This window comes from Hipposideros armiger, unplaced genomic scaffold (assembly GCF_001890085.2).
Source record: "Hipposideros armiger isolate ML-2016 unplaced genomic scaffold, ASM189008v1 scaffold_141, whole genome shotgun sequence".
Classification (NCBI taxonomy): Eukaryota; Metazoa; Chordata; class Mammalia; order Chiroptera; family Hipposideridae; genus Hipposideros; species Hipposideros armiger.
Window position 1 is genome coordinate 561,492 of NW_017731491.1, and position 21,349 is coordinate 582,840.

General features: G+C 39.7%; 1 protein-coding gene across 1 annotated transcript in view; it reads left to right on the forward strand.

Annotated features, from left to right (window-relative positions):
• The window catches only part of EFCAB5 (EF-hand calcium binding domain 5), a 114,158-nt gene that overhangs the window by 88,861 nt on the left and 3,948 nt on the right, over window positions 1-21,349 (forward strand). The window contains exons 19-23 of the mRNA XM_019650418.1: window positions 160-312; window positions 3,410-3,513; window positions 5,927-6,180; window positions 7,438-7,724; window positions 11,936-12,032. Coding sequence (XP_019505963.1) covers window positions 160-312; window positions 3,410-3,513; window positions 5,927-6,180; window positions 7,438-7,724; window positions 11,936-12,032 — 895 coding nt within the window. The remainder of the gene's footprint in view (window positions 1-159; window positions 313-3,409; window positions 3,514-5,926; window positions 6,181-7,437; window positions 7,725-11,935; window positions 12,033-21,349) is intronic.

Consider the following 21,349-nt stretch of genomic DNA (forward strand, 5'->3'; position numbering starts at 1 on the left):
CCTTTTTTCATAGTAGAAGCTGGAACACTGTCTCTTGAGAACTTGAATAATTTGTAGAAAGTAGATTATCATTAATGAAAAATATAACCCAATTGATGCATTACTAGTTATTTGGCTATTTTAAAAAGAAATGGCGATTTAAATTTCCTGTCTCTACAGGGTGTTTCCAACGCCTTTAGCACTGCCTATCACTATGTCCACAGCCGGGAGCACATCCTGCATGTGGTGATCACTGGCATCAGCTGGCTCTATGACATCGCTCCAGGCATTACCACCATCACCACGTACTTCATTGAGCCTAGTCCAGAGAAGGTAGGCAAGGCTGGGCAGTGTTCGACTTTCCCAGGGTAACAGAGCTCCTAGATGTTATCGTCTTGCTGATATTTTAAAACCATATTTAGTTAGCTATTAGCCTAACAAGGGACATATTTCTCATGGCCCCAACTCAAGATCCTTGGTTGAGAGTGACAGAATTCCATCTCAAACTTCTGTAGTCAAAAGGAGGAATTGATCGACTCATGTGACCAAAATGAAGAAAAGGCAGGAGTCAAACTGGCGTCTAGGATGACCAGGTCCAGGGATTTAACACCATCAGGGCTCTCTCATGTTCTTTCTCTCCCCAGTTTCAGGTTTGCTTCCCTCTACACTTTGGCTTTGTCCTTCTGGCTATAGATAGATGGGTCTTGCTCCACAAGGCAAGCCAGATGCTTAGTAACTGGAAAATAATCTTTCCTTCCTGTTCCAATTTGGAAAACCCAAGAAAGAAAACCCTTTTCAATCTATCCTGAGCTATAGATTAGCCAGGGTGTGGAGTTTACAATCACTGGCAAGGATTACAGGGAATTTATAACCTTGTCTGGGGAAGGATAGCTAAGCCTATATGAAAGTTGAAACACTTAAGGCAAGGTTGATACACTGACTATATAAAAAAGTAAAACGTTTTTGCACCAAAGTTATAGAAAACATAAATTGCTTTTGACAAACTGGGGTGGAAATTGCCACATACCTGACAAAGGGTTAACACTGCTGTACACAAATCAATGAGATTTTTAAAATTCCAAAAGAAGAATAAGCAAAGGCCAAGTCCACTAAAAAAACTAAAAATAAAACAAAATAAAACTCATGCAAATAGTTAATAACATGGCAGAAAAGCTCAATTATTCTCATAATGAAATATATACAAAGTTAAATAAAAGATAACTACTAAATTGAAAAATATTTTTTTAACTGTAATTTGAAATGTTTGTTATATATCTAAGTGGAGGTTACTAAAGAGGCAGTTGTATATATGAACTTAGTGTTTGGGCAGAAATCCAGGCTAGTGAATAAATGGTACTTAAAACCATGGGACTGAGTTACACAACATTGTGAATGTATTTAATGCTACGAATCATACACTTATGAATAATTAAAATGATACTATTATGCTATGTATATTTTACCAAAATAACCAAAAACTAAACAAAAAACATGAGACTGGATGGGATGACCAAGGTAATAAGTGAAGATAAAAAAAAAAAATCTGAGGTCTGAGCCCAGAGACATTTCAAGTGTTTGGAATCATTGTGGCTCAAAATTCTACTGACCATGACTTACAGTATGAAAAACATTTTATATCCTGGCCCCTTACACACGCGCGCGCGCGCACACGCACACACACACACACACACACACACACACACACACACACATCAGGTGTTTCCCAAAACAAAATACTATCTACTTTTACTACATGTGATATTTTCTATTTTATTTCATTCTTTTAAAAAATGTTTGTCAAATGAGAAAAAGACAAAATGGGATAAATACTAAAGATAAATAATGTGTAATGAGAAAGGTGAGAATGGATAGCTATTGGAAAGGTAAAGAGAAAAATATAATAAACCAGTAGCAGAAGAAAATGGAGGAAAAAATAATGGCCTCTCTTTCTCTAAATGGTTTCCTAGGAAATTTTAACTCAAAGTCGTTATCTCACTAACAAATAATTGCTGAGGCACTTGCTGAATTTATAATTTCTTGGTCCCAGTAAAAGTAAATGAAAAACAAACTTATTTTCAGGCATATTATTATAAGCCCCTTATTTTTTATATTATGCTTCTGGTCTAACAGCAGAAGTGATCAAGTTACACAATTTTATGGGGAAAACAGGAGAGGAATTGTTTGGTTTTAGCTGAAGATTTAAACCTAGAAACACAGTCGCAGCAAGATTCTAAAAAAAGCATAGCAGCCTAGTAGGCATAACACCTAACAACAAACTATGGAAGAAATAAATTAGGAAAGAATCTAGAAGCCCAACTGCCAATGCAGGATAATCTTTACAGTTTGCTGCAAAGATTCTGTTGAAAACATTTCATCTAAGGAGTTTGGTAGAACACTTGAGGTCATGGAGTGTAGAGGGGCAAGGGAAAGTTTCACATTACAAAGCAGTTGTTCTTCCAAGCACCATCCATCACGTAGCCCTGTGGATCCTATTATCACAGTTTCCCTTTTAATCAAAGAATTCTCTTAAAGAGAACATAAAAAACCCTCTTTGCTTCTCCCAAGTGAATTTGTCTTTCCTACAGTTTAGTGTATTTTACAGAATGTTAATATTACTTTCTTATAAACAAACTAGTCTCCACCAAAAAAAAAAAAAAAAGTTGACCAGGACTCATTAGTCCAAACTCATCAAATTGTAGACATTAAATATGTGCATTTTTGTATATCAGTTATACCTCAATAAAGCTGTTAAGAAAGACATTAAAATATTTTTATAACCCATATGTAGGTTATGACCTACAGTTTGAAAACCTCTTAGAGGTGAGGGAGACAAAAAAGAAGCAAAGGGAATGAGAGGAGTGCTTAGTGAGAGAACCAGGGGAGAATGGTGTCCCAAAAGCCAAGGGAAGAAAATACATCAAGAAAGGAACTGTTCATTGTGTCCAATGCGGCCAAGAGGTAGAGGAAGATGAGGATTAGGGATCTGACAATGAGATAGTCACTAGTAACCTTGACAAGAACAATTCTGGTGAAGTAATGAAGACAAAGACCTCACTGGAAAATATTTTTTATTGTCCTTATTCTGGGGGTAGGGGAGGGAGCTTTTCTGTATTTTCCAAGTGTCCTACAGTGCACTTTTTATATAAAAAATATATATAAACACACTATTTTATCACAACTATAAAAAATAAGTTTGTGCATTTAAAAGAATTTTCTTGTGTTTTGAAATTTTTCTCTTGTGGAACACCTCATTCCTTCACAATTTCTTCTACAATTTGATGGCACTGAACAAGTAAAATGTCAGTGTACTTAAAGCTAGAGGTCATCTAAACTCTTCTAATTTTTTTCCCTATTTATCTGTTCCTAAAAGCTTTAATGAGAATATGAAGTCTAATTATTATCTGTAATGAAACCTCTTCCTCTTTTCAAGGGCTCAGACTATGTTTTACGCAATATGATGGTTACAGGGCCCCTGGGTCTAACAGAAATCCACAAAAATCCCCCTACCATCTTCAGGAAGACATGCATCTTCAGGTATGAGATGCATCATTTTTAAAATTTATTTATTGGATAATGGTTAGTAAAGTTACATAGGTTTCAAGTGTACAATTCTGTAATGCATCATGTATATATCACATTGTGTGTTCACCACCCAGAGTCAGTTCTCCTTCCACCACCATATATTTGATCCCCTTTACCCTCATCTATCACCCCCCTTCTCCCTTACCCTCTGGTAACCACTAAACTGTTGTCTGTGTCTATGAGTTTTTGTTTCTTTGTTTGCTGTCTTGTTCCTTTGTTGTTTTCAGTGTTATATCCCACATATCAGTGAAGTCATATGGTTCTCAACTTTTTCTGTCTGACTTATTTTGCTTAGCATAATAATCTCAAGATCCATCTACGTTGTCGCGAATGGCACTATTTCATCTTTTCTTAGGGCAGAGTAGTATTCCACTGTGCATATATACCACATCTTCTTTATCCAATCATGTATCGAAGGGGGATACATCTTCATGTCTGTTTTGTTTGACTGCCAGAAGACATCTCCTCCCTGTGTGATGGATCTGAAGACACAGCTTTCGCCTCTTATTAGCATACACTGATTCGCATTCTCATTGTGCTTTAGAGGAAAACTCCTGTCTGCATGGGTCATATTAACTCCTTTTTTCCGCAAGTCCTTTTAAAAACATACTTCACTGGTATGTTACATTAAAAATGCATATTTTTAAGCATGATAGTGTTTTATTATCTATGATTTTCTTGTAAACATGGAATTCAACAAAATCCCACCATGATTATGACAAATGCATCCACATCACTTATCAGAGCTCCTCACCTTAAGGTTAGCTGGGTTGTGAACAAGTATATTTTATTCAAAGAAGGTAGACTGGATAAAAGAGGGAGGCGTCAGAGAACATTGTCTTTAATGAGTACCTGGTTCTAGGTTACTTTGAATGCCTCTCACCTGCAGAATACAAGAAACACTTAGACTGTGGACAGATGCAAAACATCTTAACTGAGAACATGCCTGTTGTAAAAGGGGTGACTGCTTCTTAGGGGGCCAGTGTAGTTGAGTAGGCAATAACCTATCTCAGACTGTAGGCTAATGTGATATTTAGGTATCTGTGTTAATTATATTTTAGTGTGGCCTCATACTGGAATGTTCATTCGGTTTTAAGCTCTTTTCCACATAGTTATTCCCTGTGCTGGTCAAGAGTTTTACGGGATTCCTTGTAACACCCAGACGCATAACCTTGGATTCCTGTGTGTGCCTTAGAGCGGGTGCATTTTGAGGAACTCCGTTGACCAATCAGCTTTATCATCATGCCTGGAAAGTTAATCATGATGCATCATTACTGTGGTTATCCTAAAGACACAAAGCGGTGGCTGAGCTGCAGGGAGGGACGGGAGTAGCAAAAGAAAGACATAATCTTACAGGTCATTGTAGGATTGATATTATGAACTAAAAATGTGCTTTTTGAGGCTATGCAAAGCACCAACTTGTTTACAGATACCCCAAAGGAGTGACCTCTCAATATCAATGTAGATGGGGACAAGGGAAAGAGATAAAAAGAGATGTGTCTATACCTCACTAGGAAAAGTAACAGCCACCACATTTCTGTGAAAATCTCAGGTCCCTCACTGAAGCAGACGCTGTGGATGCCCTGCCCAGATGCCCCATATACCTTTTGCCAGCTGCTGCAGGCACTGCTGCTAATGACTCACACTGTCACTTTCTCTGGAGGAGTGCCCGTGAGAGATGGGAACCCCTCACCATGAGATGCCTGGATTATGTAAACACCCTCACCACACACACCCAGAGCAACTTGGAACAATGACTGACAACAGACCTCTTCCTTGCCTCAAGGGGGAGCAGATTTTGGTACAGCCTGCCTTCCAAGCTCCCCCTTGGGATCAGGCTGAGAGAGACTTCACCAGAAATCACATTCTTGTGAAGCTTTTCCCCCTTTCCTATCCGGTTTTCCTCAGACCCTTACAGGTGTCTCCTGAGAGCGCTCCCTCAATAGATTATTTGCATAAGCATCCCTGTCTCAGGCTCTGCTTCTAGAGAACCTACCACACTCATCCTTCCTTCAGGCATCCAACCAACACTTACCGAACAACATGTAAACAAAAAAGTTGAACAATCGAATTCCTTTATCTAAGTATAAGGATGGTGGAGACAATAAAGCAGAGTATCATAACGGAACATGACTAGCGTTGCTGCTACTTTAGATTTGCGTGGTCAGGGAAGGCTTCTCTATGAGGAGATGAGCTGAGGGAAGGAGCTCTGTGAAACCAAGGGATGGGGTGGTCCAGGCAGGTGAAACAGCTACAAGAGCTGACGGGTTGGAGTGCAGTAGGCACCAAGGAGAGGGATTCAATATGTTTGGGTATAAACAGGCTGATGTTTTATATCCTTACGCTTATTTTGTTTTGTTTTCAGAAATTTCCTCTTTAAGTGTACGGACAGTTCTGAAGTTGTTTTGGCCTCTGTCTGTGGAGAAAATCACATGGTAATTCCACTTCGTGAGAGAACAGGAGAGGCTTTGGGAGCTCTCGATTTTAACATTGGCAGAAGTAGGATGCTGTTGTATCGAGAATTTAAAGATCTACAGAAAATGATGAAGGTGATCCAAGCTGCCTGCTATGAAATCCTGGGCGAATTATCTGGAGAAATAAAGAAAACCCATGTCTTAGGTATTGTGACTATGGCAACAGTCTGGGTTTATGGATTTAGTAAGTTTTGGGGGAAATCACAGACAATGCAATGAAGGATGCGTTTTTTAAAATGAGTTATTGCAATATACAGATTTTCCACATGAAAGATATTCCTTCATGCAGTCTTGGGCTGATGAATATGGTCTGTAATTTAGAGTAAAGGGTAAGGAATCCCCCCCCTTTTTTTTTTGCTAAAATCACATGGTTTTAGAACTGAAAGGACTCCTAAAGGCAACACAGAACTTGCATTTATTAAATGCCCCATATGTATCAAGCACATTAAATATGTTATTTCAATTAGTATTTACCATAACTCTATGAAGTGAATGATGGTGCCTCATATTCTAGGTGAGGAAAGTAAAGTTACAAGAAACAAACAACTTGCACCAAATCACACAGTTAACAAGTGGTGAAAGCTGGATTTGCACTAGTTTGGGTGTTCTTTCCATTATATTTATGTGCACAAGAGTTCAGATGTTTTTTTGGCCTCTGTGGAGAAAACCACATAGTAATTCCACTAGCATCAACTCATCAAATATATCATTTTACAGATAAAGAAGCTAATACCCATCAAAGTAAGTGTCCAATAGCAAGCTAGGGGCAGAGCCAAAACCAGACCTTGGTCCTTGTAACCCACTAGGCTACTCTTAGCACAAAACCAATTTGGGCAGAAGGGAGGGAAGAAGAAAGCATGGAAACCTTTGGCCACCTGGAAGGAAGTGAATAGAATTAGAAGAGTTAACACATGTGTACTTAAGCTGAAAGTTTTCCAGCCATTACATAGGGTGGGATAAGAAGAAAAAAGAAAGAAGAAAATTCATGTCTTTCGAGTGTCGTTATGTGTATGGCCTGAGACTAAGCACTTTTACATATATCATCTCATTGAATTCACACAGCTCACCAGGCACGTAGCGATCAGCCCCACTCTCACAGAAAAGGATAAGGTTTAGAGAGACAACAGAACTAATAAGGGGGAGAGTAGGTATTCAAACTAAGGTCTAACTCCAAATCACGAGTTTTCACCTTTTCTCAATGCCTCCCCCTATGAGCTTCCCCAGGTGTAATTTCATCTCTGCCTTTTGATTTCATGACTAGAGAAACTAAGATTGTTTAAAACCATAGGGTATGGTCTTCTTTTTCCTGGAAAAAAAAAGTTTACTATATTATGCTCCGAATCCTGTGAAAAAGTAACGTATGCATTGAACGACCATGTGGGATGTCATTCTGTTTTCCCAGAGATTGAAAATGTAGGAGAAGTCCAGCGGGCTGGAGTTCTCTTCTTCCGAATCATGCTGCAAGAGCTGCAGGAAAGCTTCCGACTGCTGACCTCCATGAACTTTGTCACATTGCTACTCTATGACTATGATCCTCTAGCAGAGCCCGAATCTCCACCAGACAGCCAGTCCCAGGAGCTGGAACCAAACACAAAACTAATACGTGACATCCTGACAGCGGTTATCTTGTTCTTTCATCCAGAGTTGGAATTATCAAGTGACTTAAAAAATTGGGATAAGTGTAAACTGGTAAGTTTAAAATAATTTTTTATTTTCAATCACAGTTGACGTACAATATTATATCAGTTTCAGAAGTACAACACAGTGATTATTTACTGTATATACCTTACAAAGAGATCACCCTGATAAATCTAATACCCATCTGACACCATACATAGTTATACAATATGATTGACTATATTCCCTATGCTGTACTTTACCTCCCCATGACTCTTTTGTAACTACCAATTTGTACTTAATCCCTTCACCTTTTTCACCCACCCTCCAACCCTACTCCCATCTGGCAACCATCAACATGTTCTCTGTATCTATGAGTTTGTTTCCATTTTGTATGTTTATTTGGTTTTTTAGATTCCACATATAAGTGAAATCATATGGTATTTGTCTTTCTCTGTTTGACATATTCCATTTAGCATAATACCCTCTAGGTCTATTCACGTTGTTGCAGATGGCAAGATTTCATTCTTTTTTATGGCTGAGTAATATTCCATTGTATATATGTACCACTTCTGTATTCATTCATCTATTGATGGAACACTTAGGTTGGTTGCTTCTATGTCTTGGCTACTGTAAACAATGCTGTAATGAATAAATGGATACATATGTGTTTTCAAATTTTAAGATGCACCTTAAATTTGGGGTCTGAAATTTGAAAAAAAAATGTATTACATAAAGTTATTGAACTCAAGTTTTATTCATCATAAAATTCATATAACTCCTCATCACTATCAAAACTCCCAACCATTAGCTTGTCCTCATCTGATGACAAATTACTGTCTTCAAATATTGCCTCTCATGGCCACCTTCTGCCGTGGCGTTTTCAGTAGGGTTTCTTCTTCCCGTAGCCAGTCTCGGATTGTTTTCTCAGTTGGAGGAGGACCAAACTTACGTTCAGCAGCATGATTTCCATTCACTTCTGCAAACTGGATCACTTTTAACTTGAATTTAGCACTGTCCGAAAATCTTTTCTGAGCCATTTCCGGGCAGAACGTGGCAAAAACGTAACCTACCGTAATATACCGGTAACAAGTACGAAACAATGAGCGTAAAGGCAACAGCGCGAAAAAGCGGGAAATGCAAGTAAAAAAATCTACAACCACTGTATAAGACGCACCCAGTTTTTAGATCCCAAATTTTTCAAAAAAGGGTGCATCTTATACATAGGGAAATATGGTAAATACCCAGAAGTGGAATTATTGGGTCCTTCTTTGTCTATTGTTATAGCCTTTGTTTTAAAGTCAATTTTGTCTGGTATAAGTATTGCTGCCTTAGCTTTTTGTTTGTTTCCATTTTCATGAAATATCTTTTTCCATCCCTTTACTTTCAGTCTGTGTGTGTGTCTTTTGATCTGAAATGAGTCTCTTATAGACAGCATATGTATGGGTATTGTTTTCTTATCCATTCAGCCACCCTATGTCTTTTGATTGATACGCTTAATCCATTTACATTTAAAGTAACTGTTGATAGCTATGTTGTTATTGCCATTTTATTATTTATATTTTTTATCTTTTTCTTCTTAAAGAACTCCCTTTAACATTTTTTGTAATACTACTTTGGTGGTGATGAACTCGTTTAGCTTTTTCTTGTCTGGGAAGCTCTTTATCTGTCCTTTGATTCTAAATGATGTTTTGCTGGGTAGAGTAATCTTGGTTGTAGGTCCTTGTTTTTCATTATTTTGACTATTTCCTGTTAGTCCCTACTGGCCTGCAAAGTTTCTGTTGAGAAATCAGCTGACAGTCTTGTGGGAACTCCCTTGTAGGTAACTAATTGCTTTTCCCTTGCTGCTTTTAAGATTCTCTCTTTATTTTAAACCTTTGGCATTTTAATTATGATGTATCTGGGTGTGGGCCTCTTTGGGTTCATCTTTTTTGGGACTCTCTGCACTTCCTGTGCTTATATGTCTATTTCTTTTACCACGTTAGGGAAGTTTTCTGTCATTATTTCTTCAAATAGGTTTTCAATTCCTTGCTCTCTCTCTTCTCCTTCTTGTACCCCATAATGTGAATGTTGGCATGCTTAATGTTGTTCCAGAGTTCCCTTAAACTATCCTCATTTGTTTGGGTTCTTTTTTCTTTTTGCTGTTCTGACGGGGTGTTTTCTACTACTTTATTTTCCAAATTGCTGGTTCAGTTCTCTGCTTCATCTAATCTACTGTTGATTCCCTCTAATGTATTCTGCATTTCAGTTATTGTATTCTTCATTTCTGGCTGGCTCTTTTTTATATTGTCTATCTCCATTTTTATATTTCTTATCTCTTTGTTGACCAATGTTTTGAACTCTGCATCTGGTAGATTGCTTATCTCCATTTTGTTTAGTTCTTTTTCTGGAGCTTTGTTCTGTTCTTTCATTTGGAACATGTTTCTTTGTCTCCTCATTTTGGCTGCCTTCCTGTGTTTGTTTTTATGTATTAAGTACAGCTGTTATGTCTCTGGTCTTAGTAGAGTGGCCTTATGTAGTAGGGGCCCAATGGCACAGCATCCTAAGCCAGGGCTCCAGGTGTGTTCCTTGTGTGTGTTGTGTGTGCCCTCTTGTAGTTGAACCTTGATGCAGTTGGCATGTCAATGGGAGGGATTGTCTCTCAGGATGATTGGTTGTGAGGATTGGCTGTGACTAGAGTGGGAGCTGTTATGCACAGGCTAACCCTATAGAGCAGGATTTGCTTTAGCAGGGCTCTGGTGCCTGCCAAATCTGCCCTTTGGGTGTGTCATTTGTGGAGGTGGTTGGGTGGTGCTCTGGTGTGGTCTGAAGCTGGCCACCAGGCGTGTTGGTTCTTGGTCCTCTTGGGAGGGACTCTGGTGCAGGCCTAGGTCAACCACTGCCTGTGCCCTGCCTGGGGCCACTAGGTATGAGCTACGAAGTGATATGCAGGTGGTTGCCACTTGTGTGGGCATGGAGGTGCCTGGAAGAGGCTACGCTGCCAACTGAGGTTGGCTGCTGCTAATGCTGGGCTTGGGGATATGTAGCAAGAGGTATAGGGCATGCTGAGTCCAGATGCTGCTGTTTGGAGTTTATGAACCTTTGAGAGATTTTAGGAAAGTCTACAGTGTGAGCCAAGACCGGCATTTGTATGGAAAAACAACTGGAAGTGGCATGGTGGCGGGGGAGTGGAGGTGTCTGCAAGTTGGGTGGGATGGGGTCTTAAGGAGTCACCAGGGCAGGACAAATGGAGTTAGCTAAGCTTATGCAGACTCAGATATGGCACTTGCCTGTGTGCGCGCAGGCTGGATAGTGGGGAGGGCTCAACAAAGGAACAATGGCTTCTGCCAGCACTTTTGTCTAGAAGAAAGCTGCCCCTCCAGCCCTTGCCCTGAATCCAGTTCCTCCCCATGTGCCCCTGGTGCTTTTTGAGCGCCTGTCCCAACACTGAAGCTCAGAGCAAGTGAGTATGTCAGCAAGTCTGTACTTGGGCTTTTTAAGAGGAACACTTGGGACTTCTAAGCGGAACACTTGGGACTCTAGCAGCCCTTCATCTCACACAGCCACAATGTCTGCTGGTTTTCACAGCCAGAAGTTACAGGGACTTCTCTTCCTGGCTCTGAAACACTGAGCTGGGGAGCCTGGTGTGGAGCTGGGACTCATCACTCCTCGGGGGTCCTCCGCAGCTGGTTTTTACCTCCTGATGTTTAACCTCCACACATGGGTGTGGGACTAACCCACTCTGTGTCTTTACCCCTCCTACCAGTCTCGATGTGGCTTCTTCTGTACATCCTTAGTTATAGGACTTCTGTTTAGTTAGAGTTCAGGTGATTCTCAATGATGGTTGTTCTGTAGTTTAGTTATAATTTTGATGTGGTCGTGGGAGGAGGCAAGCACAGCATTTACCTATTCTGCCATCTTGACTGGAAGCAGTGGTAAGTATTTTTTTAAGTACTCTTTTTATTGAAAAAGAACCCACACAAGTTTAGGTATACAAATCATAATTGCAGAAATCATGCAAGAATTTTTACACAATGAACTTTTTTAACCAGCACCTAGATCAAGAAACAGATCATTATTGGCATTCCAAAAGCCCTCCTTTGTACTCTCCTATCACCCCCAACACACACACACACACACACACACACACACACACAAACACCAAGGGTGACCAGGTTAGAAGCCTGACTTCTAATGCCATAGGTTGGTTTTGCCTATTCTCAAATTTATATATGTAAACTGGTGAATTGTGTACTCTAGTTCCACTTGTTGTTGATCCCATAACTTTTGTTTTTTGTTCACAGTATGTTAACAGATACTTAGTCGAGAATATTTGTTCCTTTGATCCAACTGTCAAGCATGTGAAAGCTAATGTAAAGCTCATTGGTGAATATATCAGAGGTAAATTTCCACTTAATTATGGTCTCTAAAGCTATACTAACAGCAATAAAACACAATTGCAATTCGGAGATACTTGAAGAAACCAAGTGGCTCATAAATTCAATTTTTAGGGGAAAAAAAAGAGTTCTGATTATAGTCTCCTAAAAGGAGGGACACTGTCTATAATTGACTGCATTCCCCAAAGTGACTGCCTATGCCACACATGTGAGAATGCAAAAGCACATCAGCCTCCCACTTATTGACTACATGTGTATTATTCATTAACAAACACAAGTGAGTAGGATAGGAAACAAGTACATTAAGCCAAAAAGGCTATTATTATCTTTTGCTTCAATGAAGAACCAAAGAAAACAATAGATTATGAGTCTTCATAGACTAGTAATATAGACTTTCCGGAGGAGAATCAGCAGGAATCGAGAACAGTGAGGCTCCCAGGTTGGAGAAGGTCATGAGCTCTTCGGTCACAAAGAACTGGCCACATATAAGAGTAAATATACATATAGAAGCACTCATTCCTCCATGGGTGCATATTACCCCACCAGAGACCTCAGGTCGTTTATGTGAATGGACCAGTAAGGAATATATTTAAAGTTTGTTTCTTTTTTGTTATTGATGAAAAAATTAATCAACAATTGGGAAAATGGCTCTATAGAAATTGCCCACTAAACCTGTCCCTCTCCTCCCTCTCCCCTTCCTACTGTGTAGAGACTGGACCAAGGGTTTCTGGACGTCTGTGAAATATATTAGGCTGAGAGGCTCAGAACCAGAGAGACGCCTCAGACAAGAGAAAGGAAAAGGCACCCAGAGGAAGACAACCTCACTTGTCAGGGTGTCTGTGGCAGTGGACACGTGTAGTGCAGGGGGAGCATGTAGCAGTGAGCCAGGGGGCATGGGTGACAGAGAGATCTTCTGGCCCAGAAGTTTGGAAAGTGGTAGAGAATAAGAGAGAACACAAGATTCAAATAAAAGTTAACATGAATTAATACAGATTATGAGTGATGTGCGTAAAGATTAGCATTCTTATTTGGAATGGCTTCTACTGCAGCTTCATGGGTCTGGGCTGCATAGGTGGATGCATAGGTGTCACAGGTGTCACTTCTTCTAAGCAAGTGATTCAAGGGAAACAACAGCAACAAAAATGAATCCTTGTTTACTGCATAGGCTCCTATGCTCAGTGTTCACTGAGGACTTAAAAATCCTGAAAAATGTTTTCTATGTCAGTGCCTCATTGCTTGCTGCTCTTCCCTTTGGAGCAGATTTAGTCCCCACTATGAGCCCCAGTACCCCCCGCCCTCCATGTGTGACCACTTTGTCGAACTGACATTCTCCCTGAGCCCCTATCCACTTTGATCCCCACCCAATCTGCCAGCCTCTTGGCCTAGAGCCAGACCCTGCTGCCAGGGTCACTTGTGTCCTCTCAAACTGATGCTTCCCTTCTTGGGTGAGGACTCAGACACCCTCCCGTGTCCAATCCAGTCTCTCTGTCAGATGGGATCTGGGGATGAGGAGCAGGCCCCTCTACACTCTTACCTTCCAGGTGTAGTCAGGAATTGGCTCTCAGCCCTTAATAAGCCCATCCCCAGACAAAGGCACTTTCTGTGCCATTGTACCAATGCTTCAAGGGAACCTCTTCAGGCTCCACCTTCCACTTGTTTATCAGAACCACCTCTTGTTGTCACAGACAGAAAACATGCAAATGTGTTCCCTCTGCTTGCCTCCACTTTGATCTGTGCCAGCTGATTCCGGGGCACGCTTCATCTCCAATGCTCCCCACCACTTTCTCTTTTCCAACAGTTTCCTCAGGTGGCAAGAATACCAGCTGCAGTTAACAGAGCTAGAATCAGCCAGAAACCAGTATCCGCTGGGCTCCCCTACCACCACCATCCAGCCTTTAGCATTACACAGTCTCTGCAGCCATTGAGACAGTTCATCAGCCACCCAGATACCAGCCCTCTCTCTTTCAGACGCAGTTGTCAGGAAATTCTAAGCTCCCTGTTTGGGGAAAGGAAGAGGGATCTTTGGGGCACCTTTCTCTTTATGCCAGAAAGAGAGGAGTTTTCTGGCCTCCTAATCTGTTGCTCAAATTTTATCTGAGCCTTCTGGCAGCATTAAGTAAGACCCCTGCTTAATGACCCCAGTCAGCACGAAATACTACTAACAATATCTGTAGGTTCTTCCCAGGATGGGGAGGGACTGTTAGCATAGCTCCTAACCCACCAAGCCTTCCAAACTAATGATTTTGCCAAGAAGATAGAATTAGGGCTGATGATGTGCCCACACTTTCTTAGGGCTTCTGATGCCAACTCCTATCCAACTTCATCCCAGTTCTAGAAAGGGGTACTTTTTTAATGTTGAGAAGAGGTACACTTTTTTTCCATTTTGACATATAACAATGAGATGACATATAACATTGTATTAGTTTAAGGTATACAGCATTATGATTTGAGATATATATATATATATATATATATATATTCACTACAATAGGTTTAGTTAACATCCATCACTATACATAGTTACAATTTTTACTTGTGATGAGAACTATAAAGATTTATTGGGTTGTGGGAAAAGTCATGACATTTTTTTCTATGTTTTTCATTGCAAAAATGCGTCATGACTTTTCCAACAACCCAATATTTTAGCAACTTTCAAATATACAATACAGTATTGTTAACTATAGTCACAAGGCTGTGCATTACACCCCCCATAATTTATTTATAACTAGAAGTTTGTACCTTTTGACCACCTTCACCCATTTCCCTCAACTTTCAGCTTCACCCATTTTCCCCATCCCCCACCTTTGGCAACTACCAATCTGTTCTGTTTCTAAGAATTCATTTTATTTAGATTCCACATATGAGTGAGACCATACAGTATTTGTCGTTCTCTGTCTGATTTATTTCACTTAACATAATGCCTTCAAGTTCCATCCATGTTGTTGCAAATGGCAGGATTTCCTTCTTTTTTATGGCTGAATAACATTCCATTGTACATATATACCACACTTATTTTTTTTACCCATTCATCTGTCAATAGGCACTTAGGTTGTTTCCATGTCTTGGATATTAGAATGTTGTAATGGACAAGGGGTGCAGCTATCTCTTCAAGATAGTGATTTCATTTCCTTTGGGTATATACCCCAAAGTGGAGCTGCTGGATCATATGGTAGTTCTATTTCTAATGTTTTGAGGAACCCCTATATTGTTTTCCACAGAGGCTGCACCAATTTACATTCCCACTGACAGTGCACAAGTGTTCTCCTTTCTCACATCCTCACCAACACTTGTTATTGCTGGTCTTTTTTATCATAACCATTCTAACAGATGTGATGTGGTATCTCATTGTGGTTTTGATTTGCATTTCTAGAAAGGGGTATTTTATAGTCTGGTGGCATTCCAGGCAGCTGTGTCACCTTTAGATTGAGGCAGTCACCTGTGACAGAGCTGCTTTGTTCAGCAGGCTTGGCTTACCAAGGCTGGGCCATTGCATGGGAATTGCCTGTTGCTGAGACACTTCCCTGTGGTGGACCCGGTGACCCCCATGATCGCTGTATGACCCCCAGGCAGCTGTATGTACAGTAGCACATCAGTAGCCTGCTACTCTCCTCCTAAAGTACCCCCAGTACTTGGCCTCTTCTACCTGAAGAACCCAGGACCTGACCATCTTCTCAAGAATCTGTTCTCCCCACTCCACTTTGGACCTCTGCTGCCAGCCTCACCTGGTCTTTCTGTAGGGTGCCCCATACCTGTCTGTCCCATGTCCCCCTCCCTAGACATTTGGACAGATGTCGCACCAGGAAATGTTCTCAGACCTAAAGGCAAGAAGAGCTGTCTTTCACTGAAGTGTGACCAGAATCACTTTACTGTCCAGAACCTGTATTTCTGACAAATGGCTATACTTCCTTCCCATGCCTAAATCCAAGGGTCTATATCCACAGACACTGGCTTCAGCAAGAGTTCCCTATGCCCCCCCCCCTACTTTTACTGCAAGAGTCCCAGGACTCCTCCACCGCCAAAGCAGACAGGGCCTCAGTGCTATTATCTATAAAGATGATCGCCATCATGATCCTCCAAGGATGACGATGGAGGGAGATGCCCCGCCATCCAGGGAATGGACTGCTGGACTCACAGCTGTGATTCACGCTTGTCCACAAGATTCACCCTCCCCAAGAGATCTTTTCCTAACTGCTGCTCCTGCTACGATGGCTCTAGCGAGTGCTGTTCTCTACCTCTCTCAATTCCAAAAGACGAACAAGACTCTTTCCTTCACTTCCCATGCGTAGCTGAAGATCAGACAGAAACCGTTCACAACATTCTACCAACCATCCAGAAAGAATAAATATAAATACAGTCCTGACTGAGTCTGTAACTGTGAGTATGTACCTGGTTCTTTTAAACGAGTCAGACTGAATGGACAACAGGATACCAAGAACATTGTTTTGTCCTATTCATTTGGACCCTCTGTGTACTGCCATTGGCTTGGATTCAGTAACAGTTCTTTTCCAATGTTTTGGACCTAGTATTCTTGGGTGGTGGTCCCTTCCAGGACTTGTTGGCTCCTAGCTGTAGGCAAAGAGCTGCTATCATAATCAGACCCGGGCTTGACAGGGAGCCTAGAGTGTGCCATTTATGGGTTGCTCATGGATTTCAGGCTCTAGAAAAGGAAACATTCATTCAATTTTAGAATAGATTCCCTTTTTTTCTCTGGCAAGAACCTCTTAAAGGGCCCTTTTAGTTAAGATATTACACAAATATTCACTCACACACTGTTCAGGAGGCTATTTTTGGGCTTGGTAATGACCTGGGGCATGGATGCTGGACCCATTTCCCATGCAAGCAGACCTTTCATTTTCAGCCTAAGTCATGGGGTAGGGGGGTGAGAGGGGAGGAAAACCCCCCCAAAAAAACAGCAGTTCTCTTTCAGTTCCTTATCATACCTTTTGATTTTAAATTTTGACGTTTTCTAACAGTAGTTGTTAAGATAAATCACTAAAAATGTTTTTTTTGTCTAAGTAACATCACTGCTGCTTTCATATCATAAAGGCTATTAAAATCAATTTAATGAGAACATTTTTCTATTTAAGGCAAGTATATTTTTCAAGTTCCCTTGACACTCTGGTATATATATATATATTTTCATTTTAGTGATGTTAAAACAATCTTTTATCCCAAAATGATTATAAAATTTATATTTTTATTAAAGTACTTTGAAAAACCTGCTAGAACTAAAACCTTCTAACAAGAAAAGTCACTAGCCCATCCCTCTTCTTTCTTCTCACTCTCCCCAGCTTCCCTCACTGCAGGCAATTCTTTTTTACTATTTTAACTGTTTTATCTGACATTTGCACATTTATTTATTATGCAATATTGCTATCTTTTGATTCATCCATTTTAAACCTTGTCAATTGATTTCCTCATTATAGATTAAAGCTTAGTTCTGTTACATCACCAACTTCTTACCCTATGCTCCCAATGTAGTTATATTACAGTTGGGGGTTAAATCAAAATGCAGTGTTTACATTATTTTGCCTATGCAAATATTATCCACAGATGAGTGTTGTGGCACATTTTGGTTGCTCCTTTTTTCACTTGTAGTTTTCATGAAGTAAATAGTTGCCTTTTATTTTAAAAATTGCTTAGTTATCTTTGTACTTCTTGGTAATTCCCACTCTTTCCATTTGTTTCCTCGTGTAATTTCCCAAAAGGTCAATTCTATCAGGTAATTTTTTAGGTTCCAATTTCTTTTTTTTTCCTTGAAGCCATCGCTTCTAGAAATCTTAATTTTCTTTATATCTGGAGTCTTCCCCTACCCCAGATCTGCTACTCAACTGCATTTGTGAAATTTATTTTGCCACTGTCATAGAAATTTACTTTGCTGTTCTCTTGGTTTGTTCTTTCTCGGTCTACTCCCACGTTTTGAGGTAGAATATCTCCAGTAGTTTTCTGAGTAACAGTGCATGAATGGTAAATTTTTTGAGACCTTTCATGTTTGAAAATGTTTTTATTCAACCCTCACATTTTATTTGTAATTTGCCAGATAATATAATTTAGAAGACATTGCCCGTTGTCTTTTTTTTCAGAAATTGAGATATAATTCACACACCACAAAGTGTACCATTTTAAAGTGTACCATTCAGTATTTTTTAGTATATTCACCAGATTGTGTCACTATCACCACTACTTAATTTTAGAACATTTTCATCACTCCAATAGAAATCCAGTCCCATTAGCAGTCACTCCCCCTTGCCTGTCCTCACCCCAGTCCCTGGCAACCACTAATCTACTTTCTGTGTATATAGATTTGCCTGCTCTGGACATTTCATATAAATGGAATCATATAACAGTGGCCTTTTGTATTTGGATTCTTTCACTTAGCATAATGTTTCAACATTCATCTATGTTTTAGCATGTATCAGTACTTCATTCCTTTTTTACAGCTGAATGATAGTCTATTATATGGATATACCACTTTCCATTCATCCAATTATCAGTTGATGGACATGTGGATTGTTTCTACTTTTTGGTTATTGTAAATAATGCTGCTATAAACATTTGTTTACAAGTTTTCGTGTGGGTGCCCTGCTGAGGAGGTGGGTGGGGGCTGAAATCTAACCAGGGCTCCATTCACTAAATTGTGTTTTAGCTTAAGGCTACATCTACTTGGGGGAGGGGGATCTCTTTCTTCACACATCTTTTTCTGTTCACCAAGCTGTGTGCTCACTGAGTGCAGTTACTCCATGGTAGGTGCCTTTTCTCATTTATGCTAAAGTGACCGACCTAGAGGTGGGTGGTGGCCCTGGCCTTTCTTTTCTGGGTTCCTTCTTTGGAACTCCTATTATTTAGACATTGGATCTCCTAGATTCAGTCTCCAAAAACATCTATATTTTCTCTCCCATTTTCTATCTGTTTGTCTTTTTTCTTTCACTTTCTGAGACATTCTCTCAACCTTCTAATCCTATTGAATTTTTGTTTCTGCGTGTTTTAATGGCTGACAGCTTTTGTTGTTGTTATTTAAGTATTTGCTTTCTACAACATTTTGTTCTGTTTCATGAATGCAATGTCTTATCTCTCTGAGGATATTAATGATAATTATTTTTTGAAGTTTGCTTCTCCCTGTTGTTTCTCCGCTTTTTTTCTGTTTTAGTGTTTTGGTCTCTGTATCTCATTTTCTCTATATCACACCATTTGGCAACTTCCCCACCTAACCCCAGAAATTTATTCCTAAGAGAAGGTAACATAGAAAGTCTCTGGACTGAGAGACATCAGTTGAGAGGGAAAGGACCTGAGTGAAAGCTGGGAGAGTATGAGTGTCTATTGAGACATCTGTATGTAGGCTTCCCCCACCGAAATCCAAACAAAAAGGAGCAAACAAAAGGCACAAACAACTGATACCTGTCCCATTGGAGCACAAGAAAAATATTGTAGGGCTTTTATTTGTAATGATTTCATCCCACCGATGTCTAATTTCTATTTTTTAAAAATGTTTTAAAACAAATAATTTGTATATAAATATACATATATTGGGATCATGCTCAACATATGTTACTGATAGAGGTACATGATCCTAGTTTGGAGGCCACTGCATTAAAATATGAATTTTCATAAAGATAAATTGCATTGATTTCTATTCCTTCATAATTTGATTTATAGCTATATCATCTTTAAAAGCCGACACAATGTGATATTGTACAGAAATTATACTTACAATAGGAATGAAACTAATATACTTGCAAGAACTTAATGTGCAGCCTGGAACAAACTTCCACCCAAGCTTTGATAACTCAAGAAAAAATGTGTTTTTACCTCCTCATTTAACACTGATTCTTTCCTGATGAGCTGGAAGCCGCACTCTCCAGTGCCTTTGAGACCACATTAAATTAACAATGACATATTAAATGTCCAACTGCCATGGCAAATATGACTTCTCCTGCCTACATAAAAACTGAATATTTGCACACACATACCCTTTTAAGTATATAATGTTGCATGGACCTTCAGTTCACTGCATGTGGCAGTGATGTTAAAGGGTGACATAGGGTATGTGAAACAACAGAAATAAAAGAACTAAAACTAAGAGAACTAATGATAAGAAGAGGAGCATTCAGGAAATAAAGCAGTATTTCTGATCCTGGGTTAGTTGTTAGTTGAAAGAGGCAGTTAATTACACTTTAACTTTTGGACTTACCCCTTAAACACTTCTTTTTTTTTTTTTGCTTTGCTCATCTTTCTGGTTGTCTATAATGCCTAAAGGATTTAACTGAACCCAGTGTTAAAGCAGTATAATCCATAAATGGAATTTTAATTAGAAATATTCCATAGCATCCCAATGTTTTCAGCAAAATGACTTCCCTATATAAAGTTTGATTAAATGGGAACCTACACAAATACCATAAAATGTTTCTAAATAGGTTTATAAACATATCCAAAAGTTGACTCAGCAATTATTTTAGCTCAGATGTATTCAAAAATTTACTATAACCCTTACCAAAGCAAAGCAAAAGCGCATAATTTCTTATGGTTACAAAAGAAAAAAAGTAGTTTATCTGTTTGAAAGAATTATGAATCTGTGCAAATTGGCTCTGTCGTCCGTCAAGCTGCAAAGATCTGGCATCTATCCACCACAAGAGGGCAGTAGCGCTCAACCGTTGTTAATGGGAACCCAACAGAGCCATGGAGGCTTCATTAGAGGAATCGTTAGAGCCAATAGTTAACGCATCAATCTCTCATTGGAAAGGGCAGGGAAACAGGAACTACGGCCCAGACAGGTTTGGAGCTTCTGTCCCTGGTAACAATAAGACAGGAAATAAGCAACAGGGACTCGAGAAAGGGAGCGACCTGCTCCCCATCCTCCTGTCCTTGAATCACCATGGAGATGGCTGACTAGCTTAATAATGGTTGCAGATAGGGGTCTGTTCATTTGGATGTCAGATAAGAACAGTGGCAGGCCTCAATAGAGCAGAGCTCTTAATGGGGATTTAGGAAGAGCAGAATAAAAGCTGTGGGGAGCAGCAGAGCCGTTATATCTCAGAAAATCATTTTGCTAGTTTTAGGAGTGTTCTAGGGTGCACTTTAATTTAGATTCATAACATTGGAGTATTAAGATCATCAGAGTAAACTTTGCAGCCTATAGCATTACCTTGTAAAGGTTCCAGGAAGCTAATACAAAAAGGGATCAATAATAACAAATGCACCTCAACATTTTAAGTATGTACATTGATTGTTCTATTGGGTTGTCGGAAAAGTCATGACGTATTTTGTCTATGTTTTTCAAAGGTCATTTATTTATATAAAGAACAAAGGTCAATCAATGATATATTG